The 26,245-nt window shown below is 40.5% G+C and overlaps 1 protein-coding gene across 50 annotated transcripts in view; it reads left to right on the top strand.

The window, feature by feature from the left end:
• MAP4K4 (mitogen-activated protein kinase kinase kinase kinase 4) overlaps nucleotides 1–26,245 on the top strand; it is a 193,558-nt gene that overhangs the window by 75,915 nt on the left and 91,398 nt on the right. For all 50 annotated transcript variants that reach the window (XM_055107573.3, XM_055107561.3, XM_055107560.3 and 47 more), the window contains one exon: nucleotides 16,819–16,875. In XM_055107573.3, coding sequence (XP_054963548.1) covers nucleotides 16,819–16,875 — 57 coding nt within the window. The remainder of the gene's footprint in view (nucleotides 1–16,818; nucleotides 16,876–26,245) is intronic.

Below are 26,245 nucleotides of genomic sequence, written 5' to 3'. Positions count from 1 at the left end.
ACTAACCCCCCTCCCCAACCACACTTACCTTCCCAGCCTCTGGTAACCATCCTTCTACTATATCTCCATGAGTTCAATTGGTTTGATTTTTAGCTTCTAGAAGTAAATGAATGTGCAATGTCTGTCTTTCCGTGCTTGGCTTCTTTCGCTTAACATAGTGATCTCCAGTTCCATCTGTATTGTTGCAAATGACAGGATCTTATACTCCATTGTGTATAAGTACATTTTCTTTATCCATTCGTCTATTAATGGACACTTAGGTTGCTTCCAAATCTTAGCTATTGTGAACAGTGCAGCAACAAACGTGGGAGTGCAGATATCTCTTTGATATACTGATTTCCTTTCTTGTGTGTATATACCTAGCAGTGGGATTACTGGATCATATGGTAGCTCTATTTATAGATTTTTAAGGAACCTCCAAATGGTTCTCCATAGTAGTTGTACTAGTTTACATTACCACCAACAGTGTATGGTTCCCTTTTCTCCTCATCCTCGCCAGCATTTTTGATTGCCTGTCTTTTGGATATGAGCCATTTTAACTGGGGTGAGATGATATCTCATTGTAGTTTTGATTTGCATTTCTCTGATGATCAGTGATGTTGAGCACCTTTTCATATACGTGTGTGCCATTTGTATGTCTTCTTTTGAGAAATGTCTGTTGAAGTCTTTTGCCCATTTTAAAATCAGATTATTAGATTTTTTTCCTATAGCGTTGTTTGAGCTCTGTACATATTTTGGTTATCAATCCCTTGTCAGATGGTTAGTTTGCAAATATTGTCTCTCATTCTGTGGGTTGTCTCTTCACTTTGTTGATTGTTACATTAGCAGTGTAAGAAGCTTATTAACTTTATGTTATCCTGTTTGTCCAGTTTTCCTTTGGGTGCCTGTGCTTGTGAGGTAACCTGAATTTTGAATCATTGCTGCCTCTCTTCAGTTTTTTATTTGATTAAAAACTATCATAAAGTTAAATTGACTTAGTTTTCTTTCGATATACAAGTCTGTATAGTTTTAACGTGTATAGATTTATGTAACCACAATCAAGAATGCAGAACAGTCTCACCACCCCAAAAGCCCCTCTCATGCAGTTCCTTTTGGTTCTGATTTTAAAGGCATGTCTTAGTGCTGAAGAGACTTGCGCTCCTAGGTAGGCTCTTGGGTGTGGTGGAATTTGGGCAGCCCCCAAAGGACTTCTCCAGAGGCCTGGAGTTCACTCTCAGGTAGGGTGGAGGCCTCTCCACCTAGGTCGTCTTGCTTATTTTATCACTTCCCCCCATTTTGTTTATCAATCTCACAAAAACCTAGGGTTTCCTATCCCCTCTTTTTTTTTTTTTTTTAAAGGGGCTGAGTGATGGTTGTAGGCATTCGTGGATTTTGTAGCAGTATTTCAGGACAACCCCGGATCAATCTTAACCTTCACGCTTCCTGCATGTTGTTGCTGAGTGGCTTTGTGGGGCCATTATTGGTACAGTTTAGGAGGATGAGTTTCTGGGGACAGCTGGCCTATATCCACAAAGAACAACATGGGGTGTTTGGCCCTAGAGAGAGAAGCCTTGTCCATCACAGAGGCTGTTGAGTCAGCTCTTAGGTCATATTTAGCCTCCTCTGCTTGTATTTCCTGTGAAAAATTTGTATCTTACCAAGTTTATTTCTGAATGGCCTATTCAAGTGGGGTAACTGTTGTGGTGGACTTGCCAGGAACCCTTCTTAAAGGAGAGATCATCTGAGAGGTTTGAAGGTTGTACCTCCTATTTGAGATTGTTTGTAAAGGTCTGTGTTTACAAATTACTGAATATGTTTGTCATATAACACCTGTTAGCCTCTTGATTATTCTTTGAAAAACCATTTACTGAGGGCCTGCTGTGTGCAGGCCCTGGGCTAGTGCTGGGGGTGAGAACTTAGAATCCAGTAATTAGTGATTTGCCATCTGTTTTATTTTTCCTTGGAAAAAAATTCTTCAAATTCTCGAAGCCCAGGAAAAGGTGGGTGACCATAACCTTCTGTGTGCCCCGAGGCAGCCCTGGTTCACACCTGGTATCCTGGAGAACTTACTCTCAGTGCCCCATTCACGCTCAAGTGCCCTGTTGGGATGATAGCTTAATGTGGTCAGGCCAGTGAAGGGGGAACAGAGTCAGGGTGCTTGCGTGGTCACTCACTGTGGGTCAGTGTTTTTGTTGGAGTGTTATGTGGTGTCTGCTACTTGGGCTTCTCCCATGCTGTCAGGGCCAAACCTGTTTGTTTTCACATGTCGGGGAGATAGACATGCAATTGATGAGCAGTCTTATGCTTAACGTGGTGGTGTTTTGGAGGGCTTTCAATTTCTTATTGGGAATGTGAGTTTTGGTGGTCCATATAGACTGGAGCCTTTCTGACATTATTCCCCATCAAGCCGTAGTGGCAGTTACTCTGAATTATTTAGAAGTTGATTACAGATTCTCAGGCCCCTCACCTAGGGATTTTGATCCAGTAGATCTGGGTGAGGCCCAGGCATATTTAATTAAAAGTAAAACAAAAAACTCCCAGCAATAACAACAAAAAGCTCTCCCAGGGACTGATGGTCAGCCAAGGTTGAAGAGCCATTGCTGTTCTACACTCAAGAATATTGGGCCCGTGCTTTTCAGGTTCATGTGTGAGCATTCTGAGTGATAAGGCCTGTAAGGACGCTGGAGAGCTCCTGCTGCTCTAACGGGGCAGTTCCCACTGGACTCCAGACATTGTTTTCTTGGGCCTAGTCTAGAGGCTCAGCTTTAACAAATCTGTTTTTCAAGAGAAGCTAGAAATCTGGGTTTAAAAAAAATATACAGCTTTCTAATTTTTGGAATGTTCAATTAAAAAGACAAAAAATGCACCCCCACCCCCCCACCCCCCCCAAAAAAAAACACTATGGAAAATGTTAGGTCCAATTTAGTCAATGAATTACTAGGGAGGATTTATTGCCAGGGAGAAGAACCCTGCTATTAGCACCTAGAGAGTAGTTTCTGGCTGTAAACTCAGAGCCAATTGCCTTAATCAGATGCCAGGGTAATTTGAAGTGGAAGAAGTGCAACCGTAAGAGGACACACAGAGGCTATTTTTAATATGGCTGTGTTAATTGGCTTTTGTTAATTTATTCCACAATTGAATTTTGCAATCTCATAACCCAAATAACCACATACCAAATAATAATAAGCAATGTTGTGGACCTAAATTTAGGATTTTGTTTTTAAATTAAAAAAATATGTTTTTCTTTTTCTGACTATTGTCCTTACAGAAAGGCGGGAGACTTTGCTTTCAGTGCTTAATTAGAAAGTCATAGCCAGGCTTTGCCAATATAGGCCTTAGACCTTAACAATGAGTAGAAAGTCATAGCCAGGCTCTGCCAATATAGGCCTCAGACCTTAACCCTGAGTATGAGTTCCGCTTGAAAAGTGACTGAAGAGGTGTGTAGTCAGGTGGTGAATGGAGAAATCTTGTAGCATTTTTAAGCTAAAGCCTCTCATGGCCCTTTCTCTGTAATCCAAGCATGAGCTTTGTGTGAGGAAGTAGCTGGCTATTGGGAATGGCTGGACATGCCCACAGAGAGTCCTGCTCTGTGCAGTGCCTGTTTTCATAGCGGCACACAGCAGTGGGTGTGCTTTGGGCACTGTGTCTGCTATTGACAAGGAGTGGAGAACCTGAAGCTTGAGCAGAGCCACCACATTACCTTCAAACAGTATGGGTAGTGGAGCTAGCGTATCCCACCTTTGGTGCCGGCTCATGGTTTTCTGTGTAGATTAATTCCGGCTCACAAGGTCCCGCAGGGTGAGTGGCAAGACAAAGTCATTCATCGCCTCCATCTGCTCTCTACCCAAATGACAAGGTATCAGAGAAACCTCCCTGACCACGCAGTGTAAATGCAACCTCCCCATCTCTCGCATTCCCTTTCCTCAGTGCTCTGCCAGGGTTTTCCCTGTAGCTTATTTCCATCCTTTTTCTTTTAACTATGAGAATGTATTCAGAAGAGCAGAAGGTGTATTGCTTGATTTTGCTTATATACCCCTTCAAGAACTAGAGCACAGATTTTGCACACTTTTGTTCACTGTTGTATCCCTAGCGTCTAGACCAGTGTCTTGTATATCAGAATGTTGGCCTCAGAATCATGACCGTTTTATAGTGAGATGGCCACACTTGCAAGAAGTGAAGAGACTTGTTCAGGTTCTTCAGTTTAGTAGCAGAGCAGTTGACTCAGATGATCAGAATTTCTTTTTACTTTTAATATTACGGATTTATCTTAGGAAGACAGATTTTGGTGTACTTGTTGCTGGAAGAGTTTCAATTCAGTGTTCTATTTCTACCGGTAATTCTGTAGGGGTAATTTTGGATGCTTGTGGGCTGTAGGTTCAGTGGAATGACTTCCCTGGAGCAGCAAGTCAGACAGACGTCCTCTCATCAAAGGTTGATGAAGGGGACCTGTGGGTCTGGGGGGGAACCACAAGGCAGAGCTCTGAATCCTGGGGAAGAAGCTGTACTGGCATTTCTCCCTCCATTGCAAGTTAAATATGCTGAAACCACCTCAGGCAGTTCCGTAGGGCTGTGAGTGCTGGGCTCTGAGTGCTCACCTGTGCGTGTCTCTGATTTGTGTGTCCAGCACAGTGTGCGGGGTCCCCACCTAATCTCCAGGCAGTTGTGAAATCGCTTTTGTATCTTTTTTGTAGTCATTTCCTTTACACTGATAGCCCAGGCTTTACACTGATAGCCCAGGCTTTGCCCACACCACACACAGGGTGGACAGCATGCAGAAGGTATCTTGTGGGGTAGGGGGTGGCGCTTTGGGGGGATACCTTGGCAGCTGGCAGGCTTCTCAAGGTGCCTTGATTGGTTGAGGCTGTGGACCAAGTCGGGTTGAGTGAAAAGCGGGGGCAGGGTTAAGAGGAGTCGGAGAGGATCTTCAGAAAACAGCCACCAAAGATTCTGGCTGCCTGAAGGTCACCCAGGGAAGGGCAGGGAGTCGTATGAAGGGACATACCAATCCCTGACTGCCTGGGTGCTTTTTACTCCTCAGGGTTTACATCCTGACCTTCACCTACAGGCTGCTGTTGGTGCCTTAGTGGGGTGGAAGCAGGTTCTGGAACACAGAGCTTTGATTTTAAATCTCTGTGGCTGGTAAGGAAAAGTGCTGATCCAAATCAGTGATCCGGTACCTGGAGCTTTGAAGCCAGACACACCTGAGTCGGAATTCCACCTCACCCCTCTTTCTAGCTGTGTGACCTTCGGCTTGTTTTTCTAATTTCATGGAGCCTCTACCTTCTTTCTGTGAAATAGGGATGTTTTTCTTCATTGTAACTTGGTTGCAATGACTTCCTGTATTATGTATTAAAGTATTTGTACACTTCTGTGTGCCAGGCACAATAAATAAATGGATATTTATTAAATATATTTGTTGAGAGAATGAACACACAGTGAGTGCTTCTCTATGGGCCCTTCCTTTGTGGAGTGAGAGAGGAGGTTTGTTTATTGATAGGGAGGAGGAGGAGGAGAGGAGGGTGCTGAAAAATAGAGGGAAGCATAAAGCTCATCAAAATTTCCCTTTGCCTGTTCTTTTAGTTATGTAATGTGATTATTGCATGGCCTCATTATGCAGAGTAGTCAGGGAAGGTGGTTAGAGCACTGACTTTGTCAACTCCACTAGATCTATTTAAGCCTTAGTAAAGCTATAAAACTGCCCTTTTGTTTACTTATTCATGGTCTTTCATTGTGAATCTTATACTGAGAAAGCAATGATGGGTTGAGTGTACAACTCAAAAAGAAATGGTTATATAACACTGAGGAAAACTCATCTGTTTTAATAGTATGGTTACTTGTAACTGATGATTTTTAACAAAAGATGATGCTTTGAGGAGGGAATTTTCTGTTTCACATGCCGAGACAAGAGCTCTTTCTATCTCCATTTTTTTTTCTTTTAATTTTGTCAAGATAAATTTTAGATGGACATGGTATGAGTTTGCATGAGAGTGCTCTGGCTTTGGAAACCTGAGTTGATGGCATGGGTGCATTATTTCTGGTAAGGGATACTATCACATGTAACCTCAAAAGAAAACTCGAAAGGTGGGGTTTCTCTTTCACCTCTTTTTTTTTTTTTTAAAGGAGGGACAATACAGTTATGCGTAGTGAGTAAAATATGAATATACAGCATAGGCAAATTAAGAGCTGTGTACAGACTTTGAATACCAGAAGGAAAACAAATGCTGATGTCAGAGACCACGTGCAGGAAAGGAATATGTCTTCTAAACCGTGCTACTGGCTGCAACACAACAACAGAAGTAGTTTAGGTTCACAAACCAGATTATACTTGTTTTTACAATAGTTCAGGGACACACAAAGCTGCTTACAGTTGACTTTATGTGAATAGTGTACATATACGTAGGTTCAAGGGCAGTATATTTTAGAGTTAGCTTCTTGAAGTGCTGAGAAAGAAGTTAAGAATCAGTTTGAAACCTTAGTTGAAGGTTGAGTTGGTAGTGAGTGGAAGGGACCATGGGTGGATGAGGAGCCCAGAATGGAATCTGAATCCCTTTCACCCCTTAATCTCTTGCCTTTTGATTTGTGTATGAAACTTTCAATTTTTTTCTCTAAGCCAATGAGAAGAGTTCAGTTTGAGTGCTTTAGTGATGCTTGAAGTGATATTTCAATATTGAAGTTATACTGTGGATATAATTATGAGGAATTAAGTGTACTGTGAAGTCACATGGGAGAAATGTAGAGAAACTTCTTGGGATTGAGGAAGGGGAACCCACATAATTCTGTGTTTTGTCTTTTGTTCTGGATAAATGCTTAGCCATTATAATAAACAAGCTTTTTCTTAAAATCCACTCAGTTATTTTGTGTATGATGTCTTCTGATGTCATATGAAATCACAGACTCTTGGGTTCCAGTGCTACATCTGCCCTAGCTTTACAAGGTGTGTTTTTCTTGTGTAACCTGGGTTCCCCACTTGGTCACTAAGAGGCACAGTCCATTGGATTGCCACCTGGGAGGAGCTCCCTTTCTCATTGGTCAGTTAGTGATCTTTTATTTAGTGCTGAATTAAATTATCTTCAAGAGTAGAGTACTTTTAACGTATCTTGACAGAGTCATATGATTGAATTTCATGGTTTGTATTACCATATTGACTAATTACTTGGCTGTTGAATACTGTATTTTTTTAGTGGCTAAAATAAATGAATAACTTTATATGTAAGTTTGCCTATAGTAAAAAATGGGAAATTTTTCTTGCTATTAAACAAAAATTACTGGGTCTTTAGCCAGTTGGGTTTTTCAAGTGAGCAAAGAGCAGCTGCATATGTGTAGTAAATACTAGTGATAGCTGCTTGCAGAATCTGAAATCTCCATTGTTTTAGATGCTCTGACATGAAGACTTGCCAGTGCCCTTTGACTGTTGATGAAAGAAAGCATGAGCTAATCCTTTTTTTGGACCCTTTAGTTGATGATTTTTTATTTGCCAGTCTCCCTCTTCAAACTTAGTTCCTCACACTTGATGTTGTAGTAGAGACTGCAAGGCTGTTACCACCCTTGGAAGGGGCGCTATCCTTTGTAATGCATCTTCACCAGATGTCTCTAAAACTCTTCTGCCTGTTTTCTCCACCTGACCCACTGCCCAGCCAGATCTTCCCTCCCCCTTTGTCTTAGTCCATTTTGTGCTGCTGTAGTAGACCACCACAGACTGAGTACTTTAAATGAACAGGAATTTATTGGCTCATGACTCTGGAGGCTGAGAAGCCAAAGGTCGAGGGGCTGGCATCTGATGTCTGGTGAAGGCCTTTTTGCTGCATCATAACGTGGAAGGCATCGCATGGTGAGAGGGAGGGGGAAGGGGACTGAACTTCCCCTTTTATAATAAACTTGCTTTGGACATAACTAACCCACTCTCTTAGACTAACCTTTTTACTCCTCCCTCCTGGCCTTACACCTCTCATGAGGCCCCAGCTCCCAACACTGTTGCATTGGTAATCAAGTTTTCAACACATGAACTTTGGGGACATTCAAACCATAGCACCCTTTTTGAAAGAATGACTCGTAAACTCTCATGACCGGATTTCTTCTCTTGCACCCTTCATTATCTGCTCATTTAAATTGTCTCCACTTCTCTAACATAGAGGTGATTTTTACTACAGTGATAGCTCCTCGAACTGGAACTGAGCTTGCTGTCTGGTCCCCCCACCTGCCATCTGTCCTAGAACACAGCACACAGCTGTAAATGACTGAACAAGTATGCAGAGCCCAGATGACTGGGCCCTTTCTTTGTTGGAGTCAGAATATTACTGCCTGACGTAATATTCCCGGAGGCTATCCCTTAATTGCAAAGACTGGATAGTAATTAGTGTTCATAATGATTTCCCTGGGCCATTAAGAAAAGTACCTTTAATGTGCTCAAGAATTCAGGGTTTAGAAAGATTTCCATCCAGATTGGCTCCTTAAAGAAAAAAGATGCGGTGCATAATTTATTTTACTTTCAGTTATCTGCTAACGCAGCTATGCAAAATGACTCATTTATTGGGGAGTAGGTGGTGGCATTAAGTAAAGTCTTACCATATTGTCTATTTTGACTGTTTCATTCTTAATAGAAGTCTACACATTCCCTGCAATTGAGGTATAATTTTCTTTAAAGGGAGTGTTGTTTCAGATAAGGTAGCTGCGACCTAAGAAAGGAATAATTCTATATTGATTTTAAGGTCTTTAGGGAATGGAAGCACTGTCTTATTAATTGGAAAGTCCCAACTGATAGCACTGACATATTCATGTGCTTTCTTTGCCTGCCTGCTCATCTGCAGCCCTGATCACAGAAGGAAGCGAGAAGTAGATAAGAAATAGTAGTTATGAGGATGAAACGTGCACATATAGGAGCCCTCTCACGTTAGGCTTGGTTTGGGGTCTGGAGGCACGTGATGAGAACATGAGATCTTTGGGCTCATGTTTCCTTACTCCTGCTCTATTAGGACTCCAGTCTGAAGGGATGATCTAGTACCAACCAGGAGATGTTTAGAAGACCGAGATGTTTCCTGAAGTACTCTGAGCTGTCTCAGGTTGATTACGTGCTTTCTTATCTTAGATGGCTCCTGGAGAGCTGTCTGGGTAATATGCTCTCCCACTTTGGTAATTTTGGATTTTTTGCAGATGCTTTTTGTAAAAGAACACCTATGAGTGAGGCCTATGGTTTTGGGGTTTACAGTGCCCAACCAGTCAAGCTGGTCTTTGCCTTTTGGGTGGTTGGATATGGAAAGAGTGGTCAGTAGATTTCCCAGTGCTGTACTCATGCCATTCAGCTCATAGTCACATAGGTTTCCATATTTGCTAGTAAAAATAAGAAAATTCGGAAAGGGGAGTAGGTTGGAATTGTCAAGTTGAACTGTGAATGTTGTGGATGAGATATTCTGGGGAGAGAATGGACAGACCAGGTTTGGCTTAGCTACTAGTTGAGTGTCCTAGCTCTCTGGGATTTCTTTCTAATCTGTAAAATCACCTATTTTGTTGAAGTAGGCTTGCCTGCCCTTTCAATTCTTGGACATTTCAGAACATAAGCTATGTGTTTTTCTGGAAAAAAAAAAAACGATATTTGTTAGAATTAGAATTTACTTGTTATGAATCTAACCTTCACACACCAAACCCCCAGCTAAGACAGTAAGTTGCATATATAATTGTAATAAATATTATCTAAGTCTGAAAGGGGAAAGAGAACTTGAGTTTGCGACTTTTCTTATAATCTTGAAGAAGTAATTCCCAGACTTCAGAGTGTGTAAGAAATCACTAGAATGCTAGTTTAAAAAGGCATGGATTCCTATACCCCAGTTACACAGTTCTTATGGCCTGGGATAGAGCCTGGAAGTCTGCATGTCACAGGTGAAAGGCAGTGATTTTTGTTACTGAAATTGACATGCCTAATAGAAAAACGCAACATACTTTACCCCCAGTAAATCTCTTAAATCCAAAATATTAACACTCCCAAGCCAACAGCACACCACTAAAAAGTCAACGAACAAATATCAAGAAACAAAGCTTCCCAGTTGGTTGGGAATGAGAAGCAGCCAGGTCTTCTCTCTTCTGTTGCAGGTACACGTCACACCACCATGGAATCTTCTCTTGATTTAGTGAGGGAGACTGGCATCTTCTAGATGTGCAGTGTATGACAAGCTTCTCTCATCCTTGCATGTCTGCAGAGGTGTGACATGGTTTTGTGACACAGCTTCTAGTCTTGGGGGGATTCATTGTGCTCACCCTTTTTTTCCTGGCCAGTTGCTAACTCAAACCTGTCCCCTTCTGGGATTTGGAAAGGATTGTTTGCAGCTCACATCTTGAGAGATCCATGTTCTGTCCTTTGATGATCTTCAGTGCCATCCAGGCATCCTTGAAGGCTCAGCCGCAGCCACCATGGTGGGTCCACCTCACTAGCCCCATGGTGATGTGTCCTTCCTGAACAGCTGCTTTTGCACATCCTATGAAAGCAGAGCAATTGGTTTCACACTGTCTTCTTTCCTAAGTGTTTCTACTCTAGGGCATGGTATTTCTCTGTGATGCTCTTCGTGTGTGTGTGTGTGTGTGTGTGTGTGTGTGTGTGTGTGTGTGTGTGTGTGTTTAAACACCTCTTTAAATTATAAGCTCCCTGCAGGCAGATTGCTGTGTTTTATCTCCTCAGCAGTGTGGGGCATGTCCTGAGCACTGGTTAAAGGTAGTCTTCAGGTTACTGAGATGTGCATTAATAGGCTTCACTATTAAGCAAATATAAAGCCAATTTCAGGTAATTAATCTCTGAAATTTTTGTTTCAGATTAAACTCAGCAGATAAAAGGAAGCATTAATTTATGATGAGATAAAGATGGGAACAAATAAAAGCCTCTTACAGTTTCAGAAAGCCATGGACCACAGTGGCTTGTGAATGTGTGTACACATGCCTTCATGTTCCCTAAACGATTCCTGTGGGATGTTCTTTCTTTATTCAAGAAGAAAAAGGCCAGGGGTTGAAAATAAGTTTTTATTATTGGTTACTGTATTGCCATGTTTGATTATATCTATTAAAATGTTATAGAATAGTATACTTGGCAGTTCCTATGTAAGTTGGTTAATAGGACATTTGTGGTCATTTTTGTTCCAGGTCCACAGCCTGGTATAGAGAACCAGTCTAGGTGTGACTCTTGAGCTTGTTAACCTAGCCCCCTCTGAGCTTTAGTGTTTCTCCATCTGTGAGTTGAGGATAATGATACTTGCGTTGTGTGGGGAGTAAACAACAATGCATATAAAATGCTTGTTCACTAACTGCCCCAAGAGTAGGGCCAACATGGTTCCTGTGTCCTGTTCTTACAGTCCCACCTCAGGACTGTAATGCTCTCCGGTGTCACAGGATATGCTTGCTGGAGTTTATGCTGTGTGTGTGCACCCCTCTGGGCTATTTAGGGACGAAGGCATTTGTTATTCCTAACTTCTGTGTTTATTTACCTTACATAGTATCATAAACATCATAAATTTTCCTTGTCTCCTATTTATTCTTAGGCTGTATGAGTACAAAAGTTTTATGATTCTGGAAAAAGGTGACATTTAGGGAGAAAGCACTATGAATGGAAAAAGTGCTGTTGAGTCACGTGCACTTTCTTGCTAAGATGTGAGGTGGTGGCACCATTTAATAGCAAGGCTCTGTGACGGAAGGTTGGAGGATGAGTGGTGAAACTTTTTGATAGAGTGGTTGGTATTAGACCATCTCTTCAGATTGGAGTCTTGAGGTGAAGGCTCTGTTTTTCATTACTTGAATTTATTCACTCCTCAGAGTTCCTCTTAATATGGATGAGACAATGGAATTTGCCTCTCAACGAATATATTTAATCATCAAATGTGTTTTAAAGGGATAATTGGAGTTTAGGTAAAGATTATGCAGCATGAAGTTACCTAGCCTATAATGATAGTAGAACATTTGAGAAGATAGGAACATTGCCATCTTTTTCTTTATTTCTTTCTTTTTCTTTTTTCTTTTTTGAGTTGGAGTCTTGCTCTGTCGCCCAGGCTGGAGTGCAGTGGCACGATCTTGGCTCACTGCAACCTCTGTCTCCCAGATTCAAGTGATTCTCGTGTCTCAGCCTCCCCGAGTAGCTGGGATTATATGCGCCCGCCACCATGCCTGGCTGATTTTTGTATTTTTAGTAGAGATGGGGTTTCACCATGTTGGCCAGGCTGGTTTCGAACTCCTGACCTGAAGTGATCCGCCTGCCTTGGCCTCCCAAAGTGCTGAGATTACAGGTGTGAGCCATTGCACCCGGCCGGCATCTTTTTCTTTTGGGATTTAGAAGCCTCCTTTTGAATGCTGTTTCTTCTACCTCTAGGCTCCTCTCTGTGGGCCGGGGGCAGATTTCATTAGAGGCACACAAATAGGCTGCCATAGTGCCCTGCATTTAAAACCATGTGGGATGGGTTTTCTAGTGTGATGGTTTTTCGAGTGTGAGGTGGCAATTTTGACTTGGTTAGAAACATAAAGAAAGTTGAAAATCAGGCCATTTTCTTCAGCTTGGACCTCTATTAAGAATAGTTTGAGTTTTCTTCTTAAAAAGAAAAAAACATACATTTTTCTGAAATTTAAAGACTAAAAATGAACCAGAGCAACCTTCTTAGTTTCTATCAAAGGGGATAACGGTTCTGGTTATTTGAGCCATTCACGCTACGTGAAATGATGTTGATTGGAAGAAAAATTTTAATTCTAAATCATGCTATGTCTGCTAACTCTTAAAAGCATAGAGGGGAAGTAACTTAAGCTGTTTCTTTGAAAACAAAATATTTTGATAGAAATTTGACGAGTTAGTAGAAACAGTAGGGGTCCCTCTCTTGAAGTATGTATATAAAATCATTGTGGAAAGGGGATCCTGCTGCCATTGTATCGTGGGCAGATAACTGAAGAAAATTCAAAGTTTCTCATCTGTAGAACAGGCTAGTGACCTGCTTTGTTGCCCTCAGGATTTTTTAGGATCTGTTGAGAAAATAGATGTGAATAGTATTTGGGGGCTTTTAAATCACTAATTGTCTTATAAACACATTAATGTTTACATGGTACTGTGTAAATAAAGCAAACCATGAATCTTTAATCTCTGCCATCTGGCATTTTATATTTATTTTATCCCTGGATGGGATACTGTGCCCAAGAAATGTAGATAATAGGACAAGAGAGTAACACATGTATATTTAATACTGACCAAGTAATTTACTGGCCTATTTAAAGAATGGATGATACAAGGGAAAAAAAAGACCCTGTTAAATATTAAGTTCAAAATCTCTCCATGCACAAGTTAGGTGTTTGAGTGACCCAACATCAGGTGGGTCCAGAGTGATCCAGTAATCCAGAGTTAGGTGAAGGAACATGATTTATTGCTCATCTTCAGTGAGTAGGCTGGATGAAGCAGCCCTTAAGAAACATTATAGAGGCCAAAATGGGATGATATAATAGATGTCTAGCCCCAAACATCAGTGAGTAATGCCTTTTCCTGTGTCCTTAAGTTCCCATCATAATGCAGTCCATTTTCATTTTCTCTTTAAATACCCTTCAGGTGGTATGAAGGAGGGTCGTGTGTCGTAGCTAAAGAGATGCCAGGAGAGGTGTGGTAAGGGTCTCCCTTGTGAGTTGGGCCACCCAGCTAGCGCAGGCTTAAGCTTTGCAGCCCACCCTGAGAGGAGAGTCAGTATATTCCCTCTTGGGTGGTATTGAATAAATCACAGGCAAACTTTTGTCCTTTAAAAAACTCTTGGTGTAGCTTCCTTAGCACACAATTATATGAATATTAACATTCAGTACATTGAGTCCCGGCTTTAGTTTTTCTCCCAAGACTATTTTGCTGGCCATTTTGGTTCCTTTACACAAAGGTGACCCATCTCAGCAGGTAGATGATTACTATTAGTTTCAAATTTAGAAGTTTGCTTTTTTTTTTTTTTTTTTTTTTTGAGACAGAGTCTTGCTCTGTCACCCAGGCTGGAGTGCAGTGGCACGATCTCAGCTCACTGCAACCTCCACCTCCTGGGTTCAAGCGATTCTCCTGCCTCAGCCTCCTGAGTAGCTGGGATTACAGGTGCACGCCACCACACTGGGCTAATTTTTGTATTTTTAGTGGATTCGGGGTTTCACCATGTTGGTCAGGCTGGTCTTGAACTCCTGACCGCAGGTGATCCACCTGCCTTGGCCTCCCAAAGTTCTGGGATTATAGGCGTGAGCCACTTCACCTGGCCTTTTTTTTTTTTTTTTTTTTAAATAGAGAAGTACATTATTTTAGCACCCCATTCCCTCCCCTTATATTGGCCATTCCTTTCAAAAATTAGAAATGGGCCTACATTGACTACATTTGAGACAATTGCAGTCTACAAGGAGAAAGGAGCAAGGAAATCAGCATGGGTCTTTGTTGGAATGGAATGAGGATGAATCCCTGCCAAGAGCCCACTGGGTGTCAGCGTCAGGGCTAGGGCCTTATAGACTCTCTGCACTTTATCTACCACCTGCCTGACTCTAGAATGGGGGCGAAGCACCTGAACATGGGGTTGGAAACTCCTAGAACTTAAGCACCTTTCCTGAGGAAATAGAGTGATGGGGTGTTGGACAAGGAAAGAGCTCCAAGCTGCCTGAGTCCCAGATTAATTTTTCCCGGTACAGTGTCTTGTTTGGAAGGAGGAAGGCAGAATTCTTAGATGATTTTCTGGTTTAAATTTAAAATGGATCTAATTTGGAGACCTAGTAAGTGATAATGAAGACTGATGCTGTCACATGGTCTGGCCTCATCACAAAAATAATTGATTAGTTTTTAGTTCCTGATACTCTATTCCCTTAGTAAGGGAAACTCATGTTTTTTATAAAGCAGATGGTGAGTGAATTCACAGTTCTCAGCTTTTATGCCACTTTCTGACTAAGTCTTGAGGATACACACTTGTGGTCTTGAGTTCAGGCATACAGGGAAGCATAGACCATTTTCTGTTGCTCCTTATGGCTTTATTTATGTTAAGATTTGTTTGAAAAAAGAAAAAAAAAGATACTACTCTATAAATGTCTGAGGAGGCTTTTTCATAGACCCGTGGATTTTCTGGATTTGTAGGGATCTTAGGTGTTACCATATCAGATACTCAGAAGACCCTTCCATCCCCAACATTTTACTAACACATTCCCAATGCAGCATACTTAATTACCCTCTTGAAAAGAAGGAAAGCCAGGACAGTGCGTGTGACATTTTCCCTCATTATTTGGTTTCTGTCAGCGAGAAATATGCTTTAGTAATTTGGAAATAAACTCACTGCAGGGGGTGAATAACAGGTTTGAAGGTTGGTTAGTTAACAAGGAGATGAACTTTGTACGCTTATGTGGAAAGTATGAGAGGATCACTTAATACTATATCCTCTGAAATTCTACTCTTTCTCCTTGGGTTCAAGAAAATCATCATTTGGTTTTAGGTTGTGTTGGCAGTCACAACTATAGGAGCTATCATTAATTTAGGAAACAAGGTTCCAGGGTTGTGCTTGACCACTGACCATGTGCCACACAATGTTCCTTGTGTCCCATTTATTGTACACAGAAGCCCTATGAAGTGGGCACTACTATGATCTCACTTATATAGATAGGAGCCTGAGGCACACCAAGTGGTGTCTTACCCAGGTACAGTTACTCAGTGTCATAGTTGTAATACAGTGTCATTTTCATAGAGTTGCTTTGTCCAAGTTATAACTTGAGTTCCTACACAGACTCTCCTCAGATTTAAAGTTTCAAAGTTCACAACTCTTTAAGTCATGAGACACAAGAGGGACAGGCTTTTGGAAAATATGGGGATGTTCTTTCTGTTTTACATCTGTTGCAGAAGGACCATTTCTCACGAAGTTGTTAAGTAGATCATGCTCAGCATATCTGGATGCTCTTTGCTACTGGCCTGAGAAATGACCAGCAGGGCATTGCAAAGAGTGGGTAGAGAGTAACAAGACTGACAGTAATTAAACCCAGTACTCCTCATCTGGGTGAAAGGAGAATGATATCAAGTATGTCTGGTATCTAGTGATATAAATGGGTTATAAGATTTTAGATTCCAGGTGAGGCATTATAATACAACTGTAAGAAACCTATCTCCCTTGTCCCCCTGACTTCTTTATACACTTAAAAAAAATCCCAGAATTTTAAAGAAGTGTATAAAGAAGTTGGTGGGAGGAGGGAAATAATTTTAAAAAATGAATTTGTTTGATAGTTTCGTCATGTTATGCTTTAGCTTGTTTCTTTCTTGCAGTCCCTACATTGGGACTGCAGGAGAGCTTCAAAGAAGACTTTCAGTGTAATTCTTGCGAAATAAAGTAATGGGTATTGGGAATACACAGGGAAAAATTACAGTTATCCATTTTTGACAATAAAAAGTCTAGAGGGTTTTTTGGGGGTCATTTTTTTTTCCTGTAGCAAGTTAAGAAGGAAAGGATGGCCAACATGATTTGTAGAAAAAAAAAGTTTCTTTGAGATAGTGTTATGTAAATTAAACCTGTGAAGGAAAGAAGTGTAAAATGTAGGAAAATATAAAGAAAAAGTTAAATCCTTAGAGAAAAAAAAAGTTTCTTTGAGATAGTGTTATGTAAATTAAACCCGTGAAGGAAAGAAGTAATTGATGCTTTATCAAAAACTCATTTGTTCAACGAATTGTCTCGCTTATTAAGTGTGGTTAATTATAAACCATATTGTTATATTGGAGAGCACAGGACTATTTCGTCATCACTTTTGGTTAGTCAGAGATAAGTATAGATGAGATACGATTTGTTGGAAACTTCAGCCATTTTGTTCTAATGATTGTGCAAAAAAATTGGTGCTGATTTTTGATCTATTTTTTCTGTTTTTCAGGGTCGACATGTTAAAACGGGTCAGTTGGCAGCCATCAAAGTTATGGATGTCACTGAGGTAAGATTGAGTCACACACGTTTTTAAATAATGTTAGATGGAAGACAAAGATTCCCCCAACAACATAGAGTATTACTCTGTTTGGAAAATCTGATTACTTGAACAAATTGCCCTCCTGTGACATTGTGGGTTCATAGGTCCAGTGGACTAGTTGGCCTAAATTGTAGTACACGGTCTCCAAGTAACTAAAAGGCAGTAGCATTTTCTCAAAACACACGCAGTGCACACACACATCTGAGTGATGTCATCCTTGGCAACGTAATGGGACATAATTGGAAACATCTTCTCTAATGGAAAAGAAAAAATTTGAAAAGGGAACATGGAGGTCACATGAATAGGGAGATTGAGGGTTTCGAGTGGAGAAAAGCTTCTCTAGGGTATTAGGTCACATTTGTGCCATTTCTTTTATTTTTAACATGGGGGAGGAAAACAGACCCAGCCAAGTTCCCAGAGGTTGGAAAACAGAAACATCTGCTAGAATGCTGAGCAGATTGTTGGCAAAATTTAGTAGCAAAAAATAGTTCTTGAAATGGTCGCATGAGGATTTACTGTGCAGCTTTAGATGGGAAAGAGGAGAACGTGACCGAGACAGAAAGTAAGTGTACGTGTGCCCGTGTGTGTGCATGTAATATATGCACGAGCCCATATTTAAATTCTTTAAAAATAGTAATATATTATAATGAACTAAATCCATTTCATTTTAAATTATTTTTATCTGAAATTTTACTTTATGCTCATGTTTGCCCCTAACTTGCCTAGTTATGAGTAGGATTCAATATCATATTTCACAGATTCTAGAAAGAGTTCACTAGCAGCATTGGAGATTTAGGATAACTTTAAATCCAGCCATAATTTCCCCAAGTCTGGGGTCTGTCAAGGGAGATAATGGCTAACCTGATCTCTAATGTGCTATCCAGAGAGCAAAATCTCCTCCTTTGCCTTGCCCTTTGCTGGGTCTCTGACAGCATGGTCATCTTCAGCATGGGTATTTGTCAGTAAGAATTGGAAAACACGGTTGTCTCTGGACCACAAGACAACTGATAGAGCCTTCCGTAAGTATTTGAAGATGTGACATTTTATGAGGTGACCACTCTCTTTTCTCTGTTAAAGAGAATAATGGGTATTTTAAAATGAAAATGTACCGTTGCTTAGTTGAATGGCCAAAAGATTCTCCTTGACATACTCTGATATAGACTATTCTGTTGTATTATAGTGATCCTATCTTGGTGTACAGCTCAGTGGGAAATTGGATGCTTTCCAATAAAATATTATTTTAAGGTGATTTTAAATTTTACTGAAGGAACAGTAACTTCTTGCTTATTATAATTTAAATACAGTAGTTGAGCTATTTATGAAGTACCCTCTTTGTGAATGGAATGATCAATACCACCTTCCTACCAAAGTCTCCATTCCGAATGCTGTGCATCTTGCCGGTGCTGTGTTGGGAGTGGTGTTGCTGGAAAATACGGTCTTTGCATATTTATTAACACACTTTTTGACTTGTTTACTGGCAGACTTGTAGGTACAATTTTAAATGTAATCTTTTGGAATTTTATGAACTGAGAGTTCACTCTTGTAGTGTCATTCAACCTGTGCTGCCTCCCCTGACACAGCTGTTGTGGCCGGTCAGGATACGTCCTCTTTCACATCTCTAATGGAATCTAAATGTGGTTTGCCCTCTCTGTAGAGCTCTTCTTCACCTAAGCCTGGCTCTGATTATAAGTGTGCAATATGTGATCACTGTAAAAAAAGAAGTGTAAAATATAGGAAAATATAAAGAAAAAGTTAAATCCTTATACTTACTGCCACCTTCTCCTCCTTCTCCTCCTTCTCCTTCTCCTCCTCCTCCTCCTCCTCCTCCTCCTCCTCCTCCTCCTCCTCCTCCAACTCCTCCTCCTCCTCCTCCTCCTCCTTCTCCTCCTCCTTCTTCTTCTTCTTCTTTCTTCTTCTTATTTTTTGAGATGGAGTCTCACTCTGTCACCCAGGCTGGAGTGCTGTGGTGCAATCTCTGCTCATTGCAACCTCCACCTCCTGGGTTCAAGCAGTTTTCCTGCCTCTGCGTCTGTAGTAGCTGGGATTACAGGCTCCCACTGCCACCCCCAGCTAATTTTTGTATTTTAGTAAGACAGGGTTTCACCATATTGGCCAGGCTGGTCTTGAACTCCTGACTTCAAGCAATTCACCCTCCTCAGCCTCCCAAAGTGCTGGGATTACAGGTGTGAGCCACCGCGTCTGGCCCTCTGCTACCTTATGATAGCTGTTGTTAGTGCTTCGGTGTATTTCCTTTCAATCATGTTTCTGTGAACATAGCTATAAAATACATACCGATATGTGTAATGGATGCTTTTGTATCCCACTTTTGTTGAGTTGTGTACAAAAGGTATTTTCTTGCCTGAAAAATCAGGCAATGTTGGACACATGCATGATATAAGTAGTTTTGAGACTCCTTTAAAAGCAATTATTGCAAAACCCATGTATTCAGGTAAAATGAAAACCAGATGGTGAGTCCTCAAATAAGTATTATACAAACACAATTAACTGTTTACCATATTCTTGTGTGCTGTTTTCATACAGTGACCTTTGCTATAGCATGGGGCACAGTCATTGCCCATAGTAAGTGTTGCTTATGGATAGAGGGCCATGCACAGCAGGCAGCCTGGAAAACATGCCCTTGCCAAGCCTGCATGTCAAAGCTCCTCTTAGCTCCTCTTGTGCAGTTGTAGGCATTGGCCTGGCTGGGACCTGGGAGCAAGTGGGGAGCAGGCTGAGTGAGAGAGATTTTGCAGCATGTGCTTCTGGTTCCAACTCCAGCAGGAGGGGCTGTTGGAGCGGGTTCTCTTGATGAGAACAGGATTCTTCATGTTTTTTTTTTTTTTTTTACCTCCACTTAGTTTCATCTCAGGAGCAAAAAGGTGCAAATACTTGTTTTTGGGAAAAATCACAGATTGGTTCTGACTCTTTAGGTGAAAGTGAGAGGCAGTTACCAGGCCACTAGTTATTCCTCAGGCCCAGAAGGCAAGAATTGCAGCAGATGTGGGAAATTGAATGGTGTGGCTGCTCTTCTCCCGAGCTGTCAGCTGTTGGCAGGCTGAATGAATCTAGCTCTAGAGCTGGCTGCAGACAATGCAAAGATGTGGGCCCACTTCACTTGCTTTACTTGATTATGTGAATCTGGAAAACAAAACCAGCTGAGAATTACAGATTTCATCCTGGGGTGAGGTGACAAGGGACTATGGAGGAAACCAAGGGGTCTGGAAGTGGGGAGGCATTTATTTGCAAGAGATGTCAAGTTCTCTTCAAATTTTGTGTGTGAGTACTTCAGCTGTATTAAGAATTGACTATCCTTAGGATTTTGAAAGGCTCTTTTTAGGGAAAGCATGTCTTTTATCTGATTGGTTTTGGGAAGGGTTTAAGGAACAGATTAAGGATGTGCTCAAAATGGATGGTATTAGGACAGCAGATCTATAATGTGGTTTGTTTTTGTTTTTGTTTTAAATAATGACAAAGAGGATTTGCAGAAAAATGTATAGGGAGGTCTCATGTACCGTTCATTCAGTTTTCCTGATAAAATCTTGCATAACTATAGTACAATATTATAACTTAAGTACATGCACAAAACAAAGCAAGGCAAATGATTGCTTTTACCAGTGATTGCTCAACTTGGAGTTCATAAACTCTTCGAGTGAGGTTTGTCTCTGAGAACAGAATTTTATTTTGCATTTTAATAGTGTCCCCTAACTTTTTATTATGAAAAAGTTCATACATCCACAGCTGTTGAAAGAATGAACACTCTCGGCTCTTCACTTATATTCAACATTTGTTAACATTTTGTTTGTGTGTGTGTACTGTTATTGAAAATAATTACAGCTATCACCATGACACTTCACCTGAAAATACTTGAGCATGCTTGTCTTAAAGACAGTCTTCTACGTATCATAAAATTTTACCTAATGTTCAGCCTACATTCATATATCTTTGCTTGTGCCAAGAATGTTTTTATAACTCTTTTTGAATCATAGTCCAGGTTTATGCACTATACGTAGTTATCTTATATCGCTTATTTTTAAGCAGTAAGTTTCTCTTTACTTTCCTGCCTCCATTTTTATTTTTATTTTTATTTTTAAAGAAAATTGACTTTTGTAAGAATTTAGCCAGATTGTTTTGTAAAGTATCCTGTATTCTGGATTTGATGGTTTCCTCATGTTATGCTTTAACTTGTTCCTTTCTCTCCTATATTTCCTGTAGACTGGAAATATGTTGAGAGGTTTGATTAGATGCAGATTAAATATTTTTTGGCAAGAACACCTCAGTGGTGGTATTGGGTACTTCATATTGCCTCACGTCAGGGGGTACGTCAGTTCTAGGTGAAGCCCACTTCACTCATAGCCTTCCCATTATTAGTAAAGCCAAGTTGGGTCACTTGGAGGTGACTGCCAGCGTTCTCCACCATAAGGGTACATTATTAGTTTTACATTTCCTAAGTAATCTATCTCCAGGGTGATACTTTGGCACTGTGTGAATATTCTGTTCATGAGCAACCTTTCAACTAATGGCTTTGGCATTCATTTAATGATTCTTGCTTAGGTTAGTTATTGCAAAATGATGATTTTACGTTCTTCCTTTTGTATTTATTAGTCAACAACAATCTGTAGAAGAGTTTCCTACCTACCCCTTCCCTTCTCTCTTTGTCTGGATATTCCTGTGGACATGAGTGGTTTCCATCAATTACAGCTGTTATTATTACATAATCAAGTTGTACCATATTTGCCAGTGAGAGCCTTTGACATGAACCCAATGGGTCCCCAGTGGAGTCTGTGGCCTTTTGACGTGCCACTATTAGTTTTTGAGTACTTCCTTGTTTTCTGGAACAAGTAGATATTTGAAACTCACCTACCAAGACATGGAATACTCTCCTCTGAGGAGCCTTAGTTCTGTTGAGTGGGAAATATATTTGGAGACTAATATCTGGATGCTAAGTATGCTCATTGCTACTGAGGTATTACTGCTTCTAGGCCCTTTGAGTAGACAGAGCTAAGAAGTACATTTTTTCAAAAACCAGAATTTCTTAATTTCTTGTGTCTTGTATATCTTATATTTCTCTGTCTTTTCTCTTATGCTGAAAATATTGGTTCCTGATAAAACAACACATTTTTATGTTCAGTGAATATAAAGTTCACAGTATTATAATAATATTACTACTTAAAATAGACATGGAGGGGAGAAGTTTAAGATTTTTCTGAAGTTATTTTGGCCCTTTGCTTTGGATAAATCAAGGACAAACATTTCTTAGGTTAATGCACAGAGAACAGAGGCAAACTTATTATGTGGTGTTTTATGTCAGATGGGGATGAAACGGTGCTCTTTGGAATGAATGATGTTTGACTGCATTTCATCAGCACTGAGTAGCAGAGCTGCATCCAGTCTAGTCTTCTGGCCTGTCCAGTGTCCTTTCCAACATGTGGTCCTTTTTCTCAGCCACTCGGGCATAGGATGCTGTTAAAGCAGGGGATTCTCAAAATGTAGCTATTGGACCAGCAGCTGCTGCGAGTACTTGGAAACTTGTTAGAAATGTAGCCTCTGGTTCCATCCCAGATTACTGCATCAGAAACTCTGGACTGGAGCCCTCCAAAAAATTCTAATGCACCTTTAAGTTTGAAACCCCCTATTTTAATGGAGCCTTGGGAAAGAAAGAGCCCACTCCCTTCTGTCTGTCGGTGAAGAACTGCAGCTCAGAGACGCTAATACTTCTTGCTCAGGAGTACATTGCTAATTAGACACTGCAGGAATTAGAACCTGGATCTTTGATTCCCTACTTACTGTACTTGTGGAAGTATAACCATTTCAAACATCAGGTTTTTAAGTAAGCTCGTTGAGTGAGCTGGTTGGATCTGAACTTTAAAGGATAGATGGATCTTGACCACACTTCTCCTTTTTAAAATTTGTTTTTAGCAGATTTGTCAGAGCAGACTTTCTTTTAGTTTTAAGACTACAGTGTCTGTGAATGGTAATTCTGTCATATTACTTAGGGGTTGGGAAGATATTGGGCATGATGTCTTTTGGGAGCCAGTTGGCAGATTGAGCATCTTCCAGTATTCCTAGCGCCATGTTCCATGGATATGTGGAAGTAAAAGCTGTGTAAAAGCCCTTCCTAGAGCAGCCAAGTAAGAATCTGGCCTCTGCCTGTCATCATATGTGGAAAGGCAAGAGCCATACAAGAAGCTAAGCAATATATGTCACTTCTGATGGACAGATTTTTGAATGCCCTCTGAGCTCTGACCACGCATGGGCAGGACACCTTGCTCTCAGGGAGTTCATGCTCTGGTAGGAGGGAGTAAAACAAGCATATTCCAGTGATAACACAAGGCCATATAACACTGAACAATTTTACCCTTTTCATTTGGAGGGGAGCACAATGTAATGAATGTGTTGTTCTTGTCTAGACTGAAAATAAGAACAAAAGGAAGGGAAGGAGAGATCTCTGTGGCCTGTGGGACCTATTGTTCTATTCTGTTATTCCTCAGAGGCCAGCTAAATGCTACAGGCCTTACAGCTTCGTACTGGCTTCTTCTGTTTTAGGGAGCTGGTGGCACTTTCTCCCTGTGCTTTGCATGACTCTGGCAGACTTACCACAGGATCATTCAACGTTGTCAGGGTGAGCCAGAAATGTATCAGTTTTTGACAGTCTGTTTCCCCCTTCTGCACCGCCCCCTCCCTCCTTATCTTCTTATCTTCTGCTTTTCCCTTAGCTACTGAGAGAAAAACTAATGTGCCATGTTTGTGGGATGCTAAATTTCCTCGTCTGGTATTTTCTTACCTTAGACAACTTTTAACCTGATTTGAATGATCTTTGATCTTAAATTTTAACTTCCCAATTTGGGTTGGTTTCCTTACTCAGCCTTGTGTAGATAGATAAAAGGCCACAAGTTTATTTATTTATTTATTTTTTAAATACTGGTACAAGACAAGACCTTGAAGAAAAGCTCTTAAAATCAGTTAAAATCAACTACATTTTATTTAATTATTGATTTATTTTAACAAGTATAGTGATTTTGAGAACTAATAGTTCCACTGTATCCTCATATATTACAGCAGTTTTTTTCAACCTTCTGTTTTTTTGACTGTCTCCTCCCTATGAAGCTTTTTAAAACATTCTTTTAGTGTTTTTTTGTTGTTGTTGTTTTTTTTTTTTTTTTGGAGACCAAGGTCTTACTCTGTTGCCCAAGCTAGAGTGCATTGGCACAAGTCTAGCTCATTGTACCTCAAATTCCTAGACTCAAATGATCCCCCCCATCTCAGCCTCCTGAGTAGCTGGGACTACAGGAGTGTGCCACCTATAATAATTTTTTTTTTTTTTGAGAGATGGGGTCTTACTGTGTTGCCCAGGCTGGTCTCAAACTCCTGGGCTCAAGCAATCCTCATGTCTCGGCCTCCCAAAGTGCTGGGATTTACAGGTATGAGCCACAGCACCCGCCCTTCTAATCATTCCCTGTGAAATTTTAATAGTACAGATATACTGTATATCTGTATATAACTGTATATATGTTTATGTACTGTATATATGTCTTTACACTTAAAAGTAGTAAATTTTCTTGAGGACAATATCAGCCCCATTGAGAACACTTGGTGTAGAGTAATATAAAAATACAAAATACGAAAATTCTCTCTTGCTGTTTTAACCCATTTAATAAGTCAGTAAGCAGAGGAAGGTTAAGACTAGGTTACCTTTATGCCTCTGATGTTTTACATTTTTCATGTTGAAAAGTCTTCACTTTATTTATGGATGACGACAGTTGGAATTCAGAGAGGTGCTTGACCTGTCTAAAGCCACAATAGAGTCCTGGACTTGCTTTTATTACACCACATCTCCCAGTTCACTACAGGAGTATAGCAGTGGTATTCTGTATTTGGGTTTTAAAGTAGTGGTACCTAACAAGATGCAATGCTATATAAGTAGTAGACACTCAAATATTTGATGAATTAAATAGGGTGTTCCATTTTTGGTGGTTGCATGAGTTCCGTGCACTTGGAGAAAACATAGTAGATACACACTGTTGGTTTCATTGTCCAAGAAAACAGTCTTCTATTGCAATATTTATAATTTTCCATGTCATTCTCATCTTTTGTAATCACAAATATTTACATTTTAGATGCTAACATTAATCATAAATAACAGCAAGACCTCTTACTTACTTTCACACTTAAATTTCATCCCTCTAGGAAAGAAAATTATTGGAGTGGTTAGGAGTGAGTACATTTCTGGGTTTCATTTTTAGAATTGTCACTGAACTAATAAAAATGATTTAATCTTTTGCTCCTCTTTCCCAGGAACATAAATTTGAGGCCCATAAATAATTTTCAAGGTGAATTTATAGTGTATGAGCCTCCTAGGCAGTTAACCTCATTATTTAGTAGTCATATCCTGCCTTTTTCCCCAAGACAGCAATACATATTTTTAAGCATGATAAAGCTCAGTTTCCTCATCTGTAAAATGGAATAATGCCTACTTCAGAGGCTTTTGTCAGAATTAAAATTAATGTAAAGTATGTAGTCTATTAGTTTTTACATAGTAAATGTGAGTTTCCTTGTTACCTTCTCCTTATTAAAGACATTAAAGTATCACTTTTGCTGAAGGCTTTTTAACACTCCCAATACCCTCCTCAGCCACTTACTCAAATGATCCACTCTCCACCTGCCTCCCTCCACCTGTGGCAATCCTTTTCTCCTTGTCTTTCTTCCTTGCAGGCTCCTTCTTCAGCCCCTCTGTGGTTACAGCCATCACTGTTTGGTCCTTTGATAACTACCTTTGCCCTGTGAACTGTCTTCTTCTGCTGTATATGTGTGTGGGTTTTTTTTTTGTTTCATTTTTGATTTTTGTTTTTTCAGATAGGCTTCACTCTGTTGCCCAGGCTGGAGGGCAGTGGCACCATCCGGGTTCACTGCAGCCTGGACTTCCTGGGCTCAAGTGATCCTCCTACCTCAGCCTCCTGAGTAGGTGGGACTACAGATGTGTGACACCATGCCCAGCTAATTTTTTAAAATTTTTCGTAGAGACGAAGTCTTACTGTGTTACCCAGGCTGGTCTCAAACTCCTAGGCACAAGATGTCTTCCTGCCTTGGCCATCCCAAAGTGCTAGGACTGCTGATGTGAGCCACTGAGCCCTGCCGATTCTTCTGCTATTTTAATCGTTAGCTAGAGAACAGTGGCCACATGTTCATTTATGTGTATGTTTTTCTGTTCTAGATCATACCCTCTTGTAGGATTATCTCAGCCCTTCTAGGTTCATGACAGCGCCCTTCATTCACATGGGTGGTGCTTAGCATATATTTGCTCTTTCTAAAGAATGCCCCAAGACAAAAGGCAGTTCTTGTT

This window comes from Pan paniscus, chromosome 12 (genome assembly GCF_029289425.2).
Source record: "Pan paniscus chromosome 12, NHGRI_mPanPan1-v2.0_pri, whole genome shotgun sequence".
Classification (NCBI taxonomy): Eukaryota; Metazoa; Chordata; class Mammalia; order Primates; family Hominidae; genus Pan; species Pan paniscus.
The sequence above is the reverse complement of the archived record's forward strand: the minus strand, read 5'-3'. Positions and strand labels throughout refer to the sequence as shown.